At 39.1% G+C, this 16,045-nt stretch overlaps 1 protein-coding gene across 1 annotated transcript in view; it reads left to right on the forward strand.

Annotated features, from left to right (window-relative positions):
- Positions 1–16,045, forward strand: part of PIEZO1 (piezo type mechanosensitive ion channel component 1) — a 3,550,337-nt gene that overhangs the window by 2,530,230 nt on the left and 1,004,062 nt on the right. The window contains exon 24 of the mRNA XM_044081575.1: positions 10,381–10,477. Coding sequence (XP_043937510.1) covers positions 10,381–10,477 — 97 coding nt within the window. The remainder of the gene's footprint in view (positions 1–10,380; positions 10,478–16,045) is intronic.

The raw sequence follows: 16,045 nt of genomic DNA on the forward strand, positions 1-16,045 counted from the left end.
CATCCTGACAGACAGGTTCAGTGCGAACTTCACCCCTCTCTCACCCCCAAAAGGGCCCATAACTATACGAGAAGAATGTAGTGCCCCTGAAATCACAGACACTCAGGTTAAAACAGCCCTCTCCAAAGCCAAAAACACAGCATCAGTGGGACCGGATGGTGTCCCAGTCTGCATCCTACATGAGCTCAAAGATGAACTATTCCCTCACTTAAACACACTGTTTAAACTCAGCCTCTCCACAGGTTATGTGCCCACAGAGTGGCACACAGCAACGGTTATTCTGCTCCACAAAGGTGGAGCCACAACGGACCCCAGGAACTATCACCCTATAAGCCTCTGGCTAGCTTGGTCTGCAAAGCTAGGGAGCGCATCATCATGGATATCATTAACAGAGACATTGGGAACCTACAAACACTGGACCCTACCCAGTTTAGCTTTGGTAAGGGCAGATCATGCCTACTAAACCTGGTGGACTTCTTTGAGACAGTTGCCAAGGCTATAGACAAGGGAAAGGTGGTCCACACAGCCTACCTAGACCTCTCAAAGGCCTTCGACACCATTCCCCACTCAGGTATTATAGACAAGCTTACCAGCCTGAACATAAACCCCTACATCACGAGATGGGTTGCCAACTGGCTCACGGACAGAACCCACATGGTAAGAGTTACGGGAGCTAGGTCTGACTCTAAACCGATTACAAGTGGCATACCCCAGGGCTCAGTCCTAGGACCCCTCCTGTTTGGCATATACTTCTCAGAGGTACAGGCAAGCACAGGAGGACTATGGCTGACCAAGTTCGCAGACGACTGCAAACTAGGGGCTATAACTGACTCTCCGTCTGACACAGACATCCTGCAAAAGGGTCTCACTGAGACAGATACCTGGTGTCAAAACCATGGCCTCAAGCTAAATGCCAAAAAGTGCATAGTCATCCCCTTTGGAAAAAACAAAGTACCCACAAACTATCACATAGGTGGTAGCCCCCTAAATACGGAAGACATAATAAGGGATCTGGGGACCCAAGTAGATAGTAACCTCTCCTTTGATAATAACATTGCCAAAGTGGTTAGAAAATCCTTCTATGTGGCCCACCTAATCACAAAAGGGTTTGCATCCAGATCGAAAGAGGTCATTGGGCCCCTCTACGCATCACTCATCAGACCCATCATAGAGTACAATGCCCCATTTGGAATGTACCTTACAAGACACTTGCAACAACTGGAAAGACTAGAGGTACCTCACCAAGAGGATCACTGGCCTCAAGCAGATGCCATATGCAGCTCGATTGAAGAAACTCCAGCTGTACTTGGTTGCATTCTGCCTACTTAGAGGTGATCTCTGCCTGACGTACAAGGCCGTGTCTAACCCAGAATTGATGGACATGCTCCACCTAAAGAAAACCATATCCCCTGGAGCCACACGCTCCAAGGATTTAAACCTCACCACAACAATAAATAGGACGTGCTGGAGGGATAGATTCCTGTCCCAGAGACTTCTCATGCTCTGGAACAAGATTCCAATCTACATTAGGCAGAGCTCCTTGCTAACCCTCTTCAAGAGAAACATTGACAACTGGATGGGAAACAAAGTTTACCCCAGGGATCACTTCAATTGCTCTGCTGGACAGAGTCACAGGGAACTAATCTAGGGGGCGGCGAAAGCCAACACATTCTGGCTAGGCTTATAAATGCCTTCGGGCAGGTAGCCTAGTTACCTACCTATGAACCTATGAGTGAGCTTGCACCCTTCATCTCAGTGCAAAAATAATTCAGTTATTAGCTTTGTCTACTGAAGCAAAAGAATGCACCAGCAGTAGTCATCCCTTACTCCCCTGAAAACGTATGTCAGGATCTGGATTAAACCATTAACAGTTTAATGTTTAGTGAGTCTGCTCCATCTCAGTCTCGCAGTTGCATTCCAGTCAAAAATGAGTATCTCTAGGAATAATCAAACCAACTCAGCAGTTTCTCATTTCACAGATGGGAGTTGTAGCCCATATAGTGAATTAATGTAGCCCAGCTTTACTTCTCTTAGTGAACAAACTAAAGAAAACATTTCCCAATTTTTTTATTAAACCTTTGTCTTAGCGCAGAACAAGTGTTTTAACAGCTCCAGCAACAAATCTTTTCCATATTTAGTTATTCATCACAGTATGGCACAAACTGCAAGATGGTAAGGTGTTTGATACTGTAGTGCTGCTTAATTCCTCTGCCATTTCTACCTGTTCCTTCATAATTACATTTGGTCGGAATAAGCAAAGGGCTGTGGAGAAGATCAAATATGGAGGTTGGGCTTGCTGCTTCTCAAGATGATTCTTTTTGCAGTACAATGAGAGTTGTTTCACCAGACCGGATGTTACCTGGATAATATTTCTGCATGTCATTTAATGTGTTTGATGCCTTTGATTACATTTTGGTGTCTTTTGGATACATAACCTTAAAAAAGACTGGGCATGGACGGCGCATAGGCCAACTAGGTGTCTGCCTGTGCTGTAGCAGGGGTGCTTTTCCAGTATTTATTTGGTGTAGGTAGACCAGGATGGGGGCACCAGGTGGTGTGATGGGGGGGCGTCATGGAGCCCTTTTGCCTAGGGCACCAGTTGAGCTAAGGCCGCTCCTGCCAGTGGTGCAGTGATAATGCTGTCGCCTCACAGCAAGAGGTTCTCTGGTTCAATTTTTAGCTGGAGTCCCTTCTGTACGGAGTCTGCATGTCCTCCCTGTGTTCATGTGGGTTTCCTCAGGGTCCTCCAGTTTCCCCCCACATTATAAAGACATGCATCTGGAGTGTTTCTCCCTGGGCTTCCATTGAAAATTGGCTTCATTCCAAGTCTGACTTTCCCGGTTAATAAATGTTAAATAAATAAGTAAATGACATCCTATCCTTAAAATATTTCACTCTGCACAGCCAGCTGGCTTTCTGTGAACTGTTGTCTTAGTTCTAGGTTGTTGTGTCTTTCGACTTTTCCCAGTTAGGGGTTGCCAGAGCGGAACTCTGGTCCGCTAAGGATTGGCAGTAGATTTTTGCGTGCCGAGTTGCCGGCCCTGACACACAACCTTCAACGAAGGTACGCCCATTCACATATGGCTCCACCCAGAAGACACTCTAGCTGAGAATCAAACAGGACAACGTCTTACTGTGAGGTGACAATGCTACCGCAGCACCATCACCACAGTTCACAGAATATCCATTCTATATTTATATTCTTGCTTCTTCCATCCAGTGTTTCCATAGCTGCTATATAAGAGACAGTAATTTTTCTTCATGGTGTATGTATGTTTCTAATCATAGGAACATCTGCCTGTGCTTCTTGTTTCTAACATTTCTATTTGTTGAAAATATTCTATTTACTCTGTTAGTCCTTATTTCTGACTTGGGGGGGGGGGGCTGTTCATTTTGAAAGCCTGCTCAGGCATGACTGCTAACCTCCATTTTCTCTGTTGTTCAAAAAAAAAAAAAAAAAGATTTTTTTTGTAATGTTGACCCATCTTTCATTCTGTTAAGTTCCTTTTATGATTTTTTTCTAAAGACTTAAGGTGGCCCTTTAATGTTGTAATCCTGGTTTTAATTTCTATGCCTTTTGTGATTCATTTTTTTAATCAAGTTTTGAGTTAGAAGATAATATGGATTTATATTACATCGCTTCTTGGTTGCCTGCATGTACTCTTCAAGTATAGAGTTTATTTTCATTACTTCCAGGAAGATCCTTTCTGAGGAAATCTTTTCACCTTTCCCTGTAGCACTTGATGGGATAGTCATGGTGGGGCCTGACTATAAATGTGCTCTTATATTTGCTGGTTGTTGGCAGGTGAAGAATATAACCTCTTTCTTTTTTACAGTTTTCCCATTTTTTCTCAACTGCAACTTAACAGGTATTTTCCACTTTACAAACTCAGTATGCATTAAAGAAAAAAAATCAAGATATAAGCACTTTTGACTTTTGTATAATTCCTGAGAATTAAGGGCCAAGAAAATATTTGATGCAACAGATCCATACCTGAAATCCAGATACGAAGATGACTTAAAGAAGTGGAAGAAAGATGTCTTTCAGACCCACTTAAGTGTCCTATTTGAAGGGTCTTGGACTACCTAAAGCATCCATTTCAGTCAGCTTGGCACAGTCATCCATCATGGTTCATGTATCTGCAATTTGTTTGTGCTGCTGTCTACCTTCACATAGTAGCACATCAAGTCTATCCACTAAAGCATTTCTTTGAAATTGTCTTACACTTAAGATCACCAGAAATATATTGTTCTATTCTCTGCTGCTTGAATTTGTGAAAACTTATTTTACCTCAGTTAGAACTTTCAGCAACTACGCACAACAGACATAAAAGGCCTGTCTTGGAAAGCAATTTTTCTAGTAGCTGTTACCTCAAGAGAAGGATTTCAGATTTACAAAATGTCATTTAGAAACCACTTTATATGTTATGTTTTTCCGTAAACAGAATATGTATTTGAAACTAATCTTTCCTTCATTCCAAAGGCTGTTTTGGCAATGTGTTCTAATTAGTGCATTCAGTTCAATTAAGTGCGTACCCTTCAAGGAAAAAAAGGGCCTGTTATCTTGCAGTGGCTTTAGACCCAGTCATGGAACCAGCACTGCTCTCCTTGATGTACTGGAAGTATTTATGATGAATTTCACAGTTGTACGTATATTATTCTTAAACTTATTAAAAGCTTTCAGTGTTTTATCACATAGCAAACATTTTCAGACCCTAAAGAGCTGTTAGACAGTTCAGCAGACTCTTAGACAGCAGACCACAAGGGATTAGATGGAGCACTGCTGCATTACCACAATGCCTTGTTGTTGTCCTGCAGGGCTTAGTCATCAGTCCAGTTCACTTTACCATTTTCCTGAAAAATGTGCATTAAGTATAGGTAATATCAAACACCTCTGTTAAGCAGACAACTGCACAGTTTCTTTATTTGCTTTTAATTTGCACTCTCTCAGTCCTTTTCTGTAATAATCCTTTCACTCATTGAGATGTGGCTAAATTTTATGAGTATGTTAAGAAATACTTCAAAGACACAATTATTTATTCTCTCTCCTAATCCTCCTCCGACTGCATAATATCAAGCTCATGTTAACCATATGCATTCTCTGTCAGGTAATCCACCCCAATATCAGTTAAATATGTCTCACCCCAACTGCAGAAGTTGAAACAGTTAAGGCTGTTGGCATTACCCTCAATAATCAATTTAATTTCAGTTCCCAATTAACACAATTTCAGAAATTAACCTCACGTTTTTTGCAAACAGTACAGGATTAAGTCTTTCCTAACAACCAAAGCTGGAGTCTTCACAGATAGGTCTTACCTCCTATCCTGTTTCATGTACCCACTTTACCAGTTTTAAAGTAACCTGAAACAACATATAATACAGTCACACATTTTATCTCTAAACACAATAGTCAATACCCTGCATTGTCTGTCTGTGCATGATCTCTGCTGACTTGGACATGACCCATATCTCATTTCTAAACAACTACTCTTGGCTCTCAAATGTCTTTACTACCTGAACTGCTTGTCCCTTTTCTAGGGTTAATTGGAGAGTCTCTCCATAGAGCTTTAGGTAATTTACATACCAGTTAGTCCTTGTTTCCGTGTCCCTCATTAAATTTGGTGACTCATTGTTTCCCTCTCTTGATAAAATTCACCATAAGCTGCTTCTTGAGATAAGAACTGCTGAAGATAAATGGGCAGTAGCATAGTTACAGAGGGGTGAGAGTGGCAGCTGCCCCAGGTGCAAAGTATTGGGACTTTTAAAAGCATTCTTACATGGCAGTCAAACTGGAGTGCTGTAGTGCTCTCTGTGCGTCTTCTAAACTGTAGCAACTGCTTGCTACAGTATAAAAGTTAAAAAAAAAAAAAAAATATATATATATATATATATATATATATATATATATATATATGAATTTATATAATTAAGATTCTTCTAGTGCACTGTGTTTATTTTATTTATATATATATATATATATATATATATATATATATTTTTTTTTGTTTCCCTAATTAAAACCTGGGTACTGTAGCACTTCATGCAGGCAGGCTATAAACTGTAGCAACTGTTTGCTACAGTTTAAAAAGTATATATATATATATATATATATATATATATATATATATATATATATATAAAATGTGTGTGTTTTAGTTTAAAAAACATGCTCATTGCTCTGTGCAGGCAAGGTATAAACTGTAGCAACTTTTTGCTACATTTTGTAGCGAGCAGCTTGCCATTGTTTAAAAGGGAGAAATGTGATTTGTTTTTGTTTTTTGTTTTTGTTTTTTTTTTTTAAGTAAAATATGAGCACTGTAGTGTTTTTTGCAGGCAGGGTACAAACACTAGCAACAATTTGCTACATTTGTAGCAAATAGTTTGCTATAGTTTAAAAAAAGAATTTGTTTTAACAATATATGTTGAAGTAGGGTTGGGGGTAGGGCATAAAAATGGAACCTGAATGAGTGGGGCAGAAAGGAAGAGGGGTCATGTCATACATCTGGCCACCTGATTAGTGTGCCAATAGAAGGGACATTTTTGGCTGCCCAATGAAAGAGCTTGGGGGGCATATGTACAACTGTAATATGCCAGTTGCTTGCAATGTAATGACTGGATTATGGTGAGGCCTTTTTGTTTTTTGTTTTTTTGCTCTTGGGCTGAGGGGGTGGGGCGCTGGTTCATAGTACCGGCCCAGGGCATTAGTAGAACCAGCTATGCTTCTGTACACTGATATTTAAATCCCATGTCTTCTTAACTGAGTAACACTTAGATGTACAACTGTGGTATCATTTGTGTGCCTTGTTCCATTACTAAGCCACTTGCCATATAACGCTCATTTGAACAACTGCTGGACCTGTCAACCAGCTTGGGGTGTAAAGAGTCATGACTTACTACACTTACCATTTTTTTGATTCAGTATTTGCTTTAGAAAATGTATTTAATGTAATACACATAAGTGTATATTTTAATTTCTTATGTTTAGAACCATGCTACATATATTAGTTGAATTATGTCTTCTGTATTATTTAATATTATTTAACTGTATAATGAATGTTTAATATAATGTGCTGTTTATTTATTTATTTGTAACCTTGGAATTCCTTCACTGGGACACCATTGAAAATGGAAATTTTCTTCCTGACATTCCCTGATAACAAATGTAGCTGCATTTCTTCAAATCACGAAAATGAAGGACAATATTTTTACTTGTGTTAGATGTTCATAGTCAAACAGGGTGATATGTCAGGAAAACCCATGAGGTCAGAACATATAACAGTTCTTTCGTTCAGAAAAGGGGCAATTAGTCTGTCTGTTAACCAGCATTATTATAGTGGCTGGTCGACTGTATTGCCTGTTGCTGTGGCAAGTACAGTAAACCATTGCAAAGCACTTTTGGAGCACATTCCACAAGAGCAATGGTAGCAACAGGTGTAGCAGTTTATATTAGAATTTTTTTAAGACATTTTGGTAGCTGCCAAATGGACACCTGACAACATCTTTACCAGACAACTTGGGTTGGAAACAGAGTCCAGAGGTGGAACAGATTTTTGCATGGTTGTACTACAGTGTATTCTGTAATTGTCCACATTAAAGAGGTAGCTAAATACTGGGTAAGAATTTAGCCAGATGTTGTTATGTAAAGGTAACATTGATTTTGCCCAAAGAAGATAGTATAGTTGCGTATCACACTTCTGATAAAAATAAATCCTTGTATAGAGGTTGGTGTAGCAGTAAAATACTCTCTGCAGCCTCATGGCAGAAAATTGTACATAGTTATGGTTGAAACTTATATCTTGCATGTGTTTGTCAGTTTTACTTGTTTGCAATTCATTAAATTGATTTGGAATGACTTGGCAACTGGAATTTGTGTACCACAAGCTTGTTTCTGTGTGAGGTTCTTATCAGCCCAAAGACCAGAAAAAAGAATGTGACAGTGTGCCTTGAGCATATTGTTTCATTATCTTTGTAGTCAGGAAACCCATTGTTAGTTTTCCCATGGAAGAGTAGGACACATGTATGACATTTTGTTAGACGACTTCTTCTTCTTTCGGCTTTTTCCCAGTTAGGGGTCCCCACAGCGGATCATCTGTCCGCTCATGATTGGCAGTGTAGTTTTACGGTGTCAAGTTGCCAGCCCAGCGCCCAACCTTCCACTGAAGGCGCACACACTCACACCTAGGGCTAATTTGTAGTGTTCAGTCCAGCTACAGCATGTCTTTGGGATGTGGGAGGAAATCGGAGCACCCGGAGGAAACCCACGTGACCACAAGGAGGACATGCAGACTCCACACAGAAGGCACCCCAGCTGAAGATCGAACTGGAGAACCTCTTGCTGTGAGGCAACAATGCTAACCACTGCACCACCGTTAAGGAGTAAAAGAGTAAAGGATTATTTGATGAATTGAATATAAAACTTTGCCTGTATTTGTAGAAACTGTGGTTTTAAACAGGTTAATGTTCTGTAGTAAGCTACAGGTTAAAGGGTGTTGAAGGTTTCTTAGTCTGTGTTTCTTTACATAAAAGTCTGGTTTACAGCTTTCATGCCCCAGACAAATTTATTTGGGAAACCAGAAAAAAATGATGCAACTCACTAGGTAGTCTTCATGCCCTTGTCTATTGCATGGCTGTGTAATGCTTTGTAATACTGCCTGAAAAAAATGTGTGTATTGCATTTGTTTATTTATGTATTTTTTTTTTTTTTGTTGCTGGAACACAATACAGTTTTTGTATTCTGTTGCTCCATTAAAGACTTATTTGGCAGAGACCATTCAGTCAGGAATAGTAAACTAAAGCTTTTACCCAGCAGTTTGTCAACCTGAGTTAGGTGTTTTGAGTGGGTGGGTTGCAGACACCTGTATAGGCGGGGAGTCTAGGGGTTTTGCACCTACTACAGAAAGTACTTTAGTGATTGCTTTTAAGCCTGCCAGTCATTGGTCTTGGATGACATCAGATATATTTCAAAATTGTACACACTCTTAAAACAAATATGGCTTTATATTCTGATCTGAAACAAGATATAAATAGAAGTCTGTTTACAAATATGCATGTTTCTTTTCTTTTTTTCAGACTGATCATTATTGATATTTTATTGCAACTCAAAATATAACATTAAATTGACAGTGTCAGATACACCTAGACTCCCCAACATTTTCTTACCATATAACAATAGATTTACATTCTCATTCCATTGGCTTGCGAACATCTTATCTTAGTTGGTGCCTTACAGAGGACACCCATGAGCTAACATGTAAATGTTGAAAATCAAAATATATTAATTTTTGTTTGACATTAAAATATCGGTGTCTCATAATTATAACAGTAGATTTAAAACTCTAATCTGAAATATAACTTGTTTACATACTTAATAAAACATTAATCTGTTGTTAAACAAAGAGAGTATGCAAGTGAATCCCAGACACCCACTGGTCATTGTTAGATCAAAGACTAGCCTTGTAGTAGTATAATACAGATGAGTTACAGCAGAGGTATTCCATTATAATCCAGTCCTCAAATGTGTTCGTTTACCACGAGTAACTTACTTTATACACTCATTCTACCTTTAGTTTATTTTCAGAGAAGTTCAGAAATGGTTATTCCCCCCCCCCCCATGAACTTGCATAATGACTCCTCTACTTTCACCCAGCTGACTCATTCATTCCAGAAGAACAGGAGCCAGGTATTCTTGAGCTAGTAAGAGCCCTGTAGCTTATCTGTTACTGCCTGGGAACCCCCTTCATCCCTTTACTCCCTGGTGAGAGGAGAGTTGGGTGGTAGGGAGTAAATTAGCTTGTTGGCCTTAGGGAGGTGGCCCACCCTTCCTGTATGGAAACACCCCATCAGTGGCTCCTACAAGCTTGCAGTTGTTACCTACTGAGTGCTTCCTCGTGCTAGTACTGTCCTCTTGGCTATTTAGTGTGAATGTAGTCAGGTCACATAATCTTGAGTGACTTTGAACTCCACTGGGTAAACATCTAGTGCTCTTGCTAGGTATCACCCATGTGGTGAGCCAGATCCGCATTCTTCGCCTCAAAATGGGCAAATCAGGATGGACACTTACTCCTATCCTCTCTAATCAGCTTCTACAGGCACCTTTGCTGCTAAGTCAAACTCATGTGTCCTGCAACATATTCAGGGCTGTATCCCTCTGGGCCACAGAGCTGACTCATCTTTTCCCAGGCTGCTGTTTTTTTTAAAAGGCTAATTTGTCCATCTTGGAATTTATGTTTTAATTGATATGCTTGTTTTCATGACCCTATAAATGACTGCTTCATGTAAAAGTTTTGTTATTCATTTTCCAGTTATTATTATTATTCCATATCTTAACTTTGTATTTTTAAAGAGCCATTCTGAGATTGATTTTTTTTTAATTCTCTGCAGCTTCTTGCCTGTGTATTTGTGGAACAGATGCAGACCTCATATTGCTGGGCCATCCAGTTGTTCAGTTTGGTATGCACAGTAAAAGGATACTACAGTCGTGAGTATTTCTTATACAATTTCATGGAATCCTTTCACTGTATTTTAAAAAATGTACTCAGAAGTCCATTGCACCTTTTCACAATACATAAAGTTTTGAACAGTAAGAAAGCATGCACATACAGCTGAACAAACAACATGACAGACATGAGAGAAATAAGTTGAGGGAAATAACAGAAGTACCTGGGGAAAAGATGAGAGTATGGTTAGATTGTGACTGATGGCACTGAGAGAAAAAAAATCAAGATTAAACAACATATTGCTACTGAAGAAAAAGCATGCTAGAAAGGCAATTGTCAGGTTTTGTAGCTTATTCTGAGAATGTGCAGGGATTAAGAATTTAGATTTATTGCCCCTCCTTCAGTACACTTTTATTACACTATTCTTCAGTGTCTTCCTTTACTTGTAAAGTGTGATGCTGAAGGGTTACATAGTGGGCACTTGTTGATAAAGGAGGCTGAAGGAAGAGGAATAGACATCTGCTGAGAAGAGGTCAGACTGGAATGCTTTTCATGATGGGAAATTCCCAAGTTTAGAGCAGTTGAAAAAGAGAGAAAGGGGTAGTCAAGAATGAGGAAATCAAGTTGCAAAGTTGGTCACTAACAAGAAAAGCTGACATGCATGCTGTAATAAGAAATATATGAAGTAAAAAAAGTTGCTAATAAGGAAGACAGAATGCAAAGGTTGTTCTTGAAGAGAAATGCATTAGAATATGCCAGATAAAGTAAAGGTAGGAGAAATTGTGCAGCTGTCCAAAGGAAAAGGCAATCACTAAAGATATTTGCTGGTAAGATGCATGTTTGTTGCCAGCCATAAGGTCAGCACATTTAAGTATGCACAGAAGCAGTTAAAGTGAAAAAAAAAACAGCATTCATCCTGTGGGAAAGACGTTTTACAAGTATACATACACACACACATATACATACATGCATATGCAAATTAAATATTGCTAAAAGAATTGTAAGTATCAGGGTATCTCATTTGGCTAATAACCATAAATTATAGAATCCCAGGACAAAGCAGTAAATTCACTAACGTACTTTAATAAAAACTTTAAATATGATGTAGCACTTTCATGTTACAGTAACAGACCAACAGAATAAGTAACTGAATTATATCCCACCATTTAAATAGTAGAAAGTTATGTGAGAAAGTATCATAGATAGCTGATTGAATTTTTAAACACACTTTCATGCTGCAAAAAAATGCATTATAACTATAAAATGTATAACAATATCATAATTTTGCAACTCTTAATTAAAACCAGAATCCTTGGTGGTGGTATTAACAGGATTAAACTCACGTTCTATTTTTAATATTTGTCCAACTGTTGCATTATGATTTCTTTAATGATTTTTACCAAAAGTTGTTCTGGATACCCTTGATCATGAAACATTATTCACCAAATTCATTTAGTTATGTCAATAAAATATTTTCTTCAGAAATCAACCTGGAAAGGTGCACTGTCTGTCCTTTAATAAGCTGCACTTCTGCTTAAAAGGATGATGACATCAACTGTCAAAATGTTGGTAGGAGGTAGAAAATGTCTATCATCATCTGGTCTGACTGATCCAATTTGTTGCTTGTCTGATCTGACCTGGCACAACTACTGCTTCATCCTCAAGCTCCATTAAACCTTTCCCTCCCTTAATCTACTAGGCAAGCAACTTTCTGCAGATGTTTTGTTGCCATTCCAAACAGAATTATGCAGACGTACGGCTAAATGCATTATCTTTTTCCATTGAAGTTTATTGAAAGTTGTTGTTTGTGTCTTTTAAGATCCATTACACCTCCAATTATATTTCTTGGTTTCATTTTTATACCTTTGCTGTTTTCTAAGGGTATTTGTTTATCTTTTCTCATTTCATGTGGGCAGGAGGCGTTCCAGCTCTATGCAGTAGCCCATTTCTCCTATTTTTTTTGCTACTTTTGTGCCTTTTTTCCTAGAGTTAATTATTTTATATATATATGTGTATAAAATCTTTCTGCCTTGGATTGTACAGTAGATGACTGGTAGTTTTATGTGTCTTAATTGTACTCTTGCAGTTTTGATTGACTTCTGTAATGTGTATGTTCTTTCTTGTCAGTTTTGATGGAACATTCAGTCAGGAGCTTCAAATTTGCTAAGTATGACCACAAAATCCCACCCCAGGATAACCATGATTTACTTGTTTATCCTTTGTTGACCGGGTTAGTCCCCACTGGGCTAGTAGCCTCTTTTCAGGGGGAACCCAAGGTGGTATTTATACTACTAAGGGAAATTTGACCAGGGCACTGGGACACTTTTCCCTACTCTTTTCCATAGGTGTCATGTGATATTTTACATCTACGTGAGCTGCCATTCAAGTAGATGGGGTCTCAGTTTAATGTCTCATTCGAAGGATGGTACACTTAGGAGTACACCAACTCCCTTATGCTGCACTGTAGTGTTAGCAGTCAGTAGAATAGAGCCTACAGTCTTCTGCACGAAAGACAAGCATGCTACCTGTTGCACCAGTGATCTGCATAGTTTTTATGATTTATGCCTTGAATTTTCTTAGTAGGAAAGCACTGTCATTCAAGTTTTTATGATTTACAAACATCTTTCACCTGACTGCTCAATATGCACAACCTTTGATCCCTAGCAGATCATAAAATTAAAGTAATCCTTAAAGGTTTACTCCCTCCTGACCCCTAGGGTGAGAAACCCAGAAAAGAAAAGTACAAAGAAAAGGGTAAGAAGAAGAATAGAAATAAGGATGGAAAAAGGGAGGGATTCTGAACCAAAAAAAGAGGACAGACTACTTCTCTTCTTTGACACCAAAAGCATTGAGAACAGAGATAGTACCTCATTCTGTACCTGAGAAACTTCCCCATTGGCTTCAGTTCAGTCTGATCCTGTAGTAAACCTGGATAAAGCTCCCAAAAGTCAGGCCAGTCAACATTGTTTTGAGAAGGAACTCCCTGGTTTCATGTCTAGGCTCCTTTCATCTTCTTCACTAAGATCTTTTAGGTCCTTCAGGAGTGCAACAGAAGTGGAGTGGGAACATATAATGAGGGCATTTTTTTGAAACTGAGATTAAGATAAGTGTCTTCCCATCTCCACTCAGTAACAAAGGCAGATCAGATTGTTGGTTCCTCACCCATCTTTGCTGCTTCCTTGGTCCATGTTTCTTCAGTGAAGGTATTGGTGCCATGAGAGATCCCAAAGTCTGTGTACCTGGCTCTGATTGATCCTCTGATCTTGTCTCATATTCTTCAAATCTGATTCAGTTGATGCTTAGGGCCTCAGGCTCTATCATGTCTTGGGGCCGTGTCCTCGGCACCATGTCTTTGGCACCATCCTTGATATCAGCTCATTTGGTTCCTTTCTCTGAGTCATAGTCCTTGGCCTCTGAGGTGTTGGCACCAATTTCTTCTTCCAGGCATTCCAGCTTCTCTGTCGCTGGGAGTCCATCCGCATTGCCACGTATGTCCCCCACTTGAGATGAGCTTGGTTTCAGGTGAAGGCTTTTTGGCTCTGACAGACTTGGACTGGGTTTTAAACTGATGGAGAGAATGACCACCTCTTCTCTGAGAGCTTTACAGACTCCATTGGTCTCGGTTCCATCTTGACACCGAGCAATTTGTGTTTCTACCTGCTCGTCATCTAGTCTAAAGTCAGTGCAGATAGCTTGAAAAGATCTGCACAGTTGCAGTCAAACTCTTCTGAGGAGTTGGACCCCCCCCCCAATTTTCCCATAGAGAGAACTTGTAAAAGGAGATGCATTGACCCCCCCCGTGGAGTTGCTAACGTTAGATGATGATTTGGACAGACAGTTTTAGTCCAAGCATCTTTTGACAGATTAAAAGCACCACACTGAACTGTTAACAAGTCGCTGGTAATGTCAGCTTCAACGAACGGTGCAGAAAGTAATCCAGTAAATAACGTAAGGATAGTATGCTATTAATCTAATTAAACTGGAGCTGGAGAAAAAAGAATTAGCCTGGCAATTACGCCTGGCAGCTAATAGAGAACAAGGCATAAATGAGTTTTGCTCAATTGCATGCATTTTAAAAATTAAAAACCTGATGAGGTAAATTTTATTCACCTATTGGTTGAATTGTCCCTCTATTTTAGAATTGTTTATTATATTAGTACTACTGTTCATGTTAGTTTAGTTTATATTAGAAAAATTTAGAAAAATAAGTATGTTTTTAAATGGTAATAAAAATGATTAGGACTGTATTTAATAGGGTTTTTATAGTAGCTTTTATTTTTCTTTTACATATTTTTAATAAGTTTTTCTCATGGTCACAGTGTTATGCGTATTCTTTGAATGGTATATATATATATATATATATGTGTAATTTTGCTTTAAGAGTGGAGTAAAAGTAGATGTATCATTTAATCAATTAAATTAATTGTTTTAATTATTTAGAACACGTATAAAAACTGTGAGTAACTATCTGGCTGCTGTCTGAGGAAGTTCTGATATTATTTAGAACGAAAAACGCTGGTAGCGTTTAACGTCTATTTGTTTGTGGAATAAAGCATTTTCTTGTGTTACCGGTATTTTGGCAGCGGATTAATAGCGTACTATCCTTACGTTATTTACTGGATTACTTTCTGCACCGTTCGTTGAAGCTGACATTACCAGCGACTTGTTAATAATCTTTTGACAGATTCCTCGATTGTACTAGCGGCCACTAGAAAAGAGCCATCAGACGATTCAGTTTCTATCCATCTGCACAACATGTAGTTCAGTGTGATGGCTAGAATAGGAAAGAAGGTTTATGCCTCAGGTGCCTTCACCTTAAGAATTATGCCACTCACATGAACCACTTCCAGAAAGATTTAGCAGAGTGAGAGACACCTACTACTGGTTACAGGAAATCGCTTGAGACTGTGGTGTGCACAATATTGAATATCCCCGGTCTCTTTTTGCAGAATATGCATAAAGCAGCCAATGCAGCAGTATGTGAGGTCAGCACTTACATTTAAGTAAGATGTCAAACTTGGCTTTGACAGTTTGACTTAGCAGATAACTTTGCGGCAGCATCCTTCACAAGTGCTCCTTTTGAAAGCATACACAGCTTTTTGTTTCCTTTACTCTTAACAAATTGTGGAAGAAAGTCTCCTAGGTTTCCCAGTCCAGATAGCTATCTGACTGCATTTACTTTGTGTACACTTACAAGATGACTTTGCCAATCAAACCAAAATTTCATTCTACAAGATCTGTATCTATCTCCACAGCCTTTTTCAAGGATTCCTCTGTGGATGAAGTTTGTGCTGCAGCAACCTGGTCTACATTGCATACTTTCTGCCATGTATTGAAAATGCACATTGCATCTAGAGCCAGAGCTTCACTTAGGGCCACTAGTGGTCTCCTTCCATGATTCCACTTAGACTGATTGCTAGCTTGGACCTTTAATCCAACAGTAGGATCAGGTAGTCCAGATGATTGTAATGTGGTAGTTATGTACTTAGAATAACACTGGATCCTTTCAACATTCTTCCCTCCATACACCTTCCAGATTGTCAATTTTCTCAGTGCCTGAGAGACCATCCAGAAGCGCTTTCATACTAATTCTCTTCTGTACTATATCT

This window comes from Protopterus annectens, chromosome 8.part1 (assembly GCF_019279795.1).
Source record: "Protopterus annectens isolate FY-2018-M chromosome 8.part1, PAN1.0, whole genome shotgun sequence".
Classification (NCBI taxonomy): Eukaryota; Metazoa; Chordata; order Ceratodontiformes; family Protopteridae; genus Protopterus; species Protopterus annectens.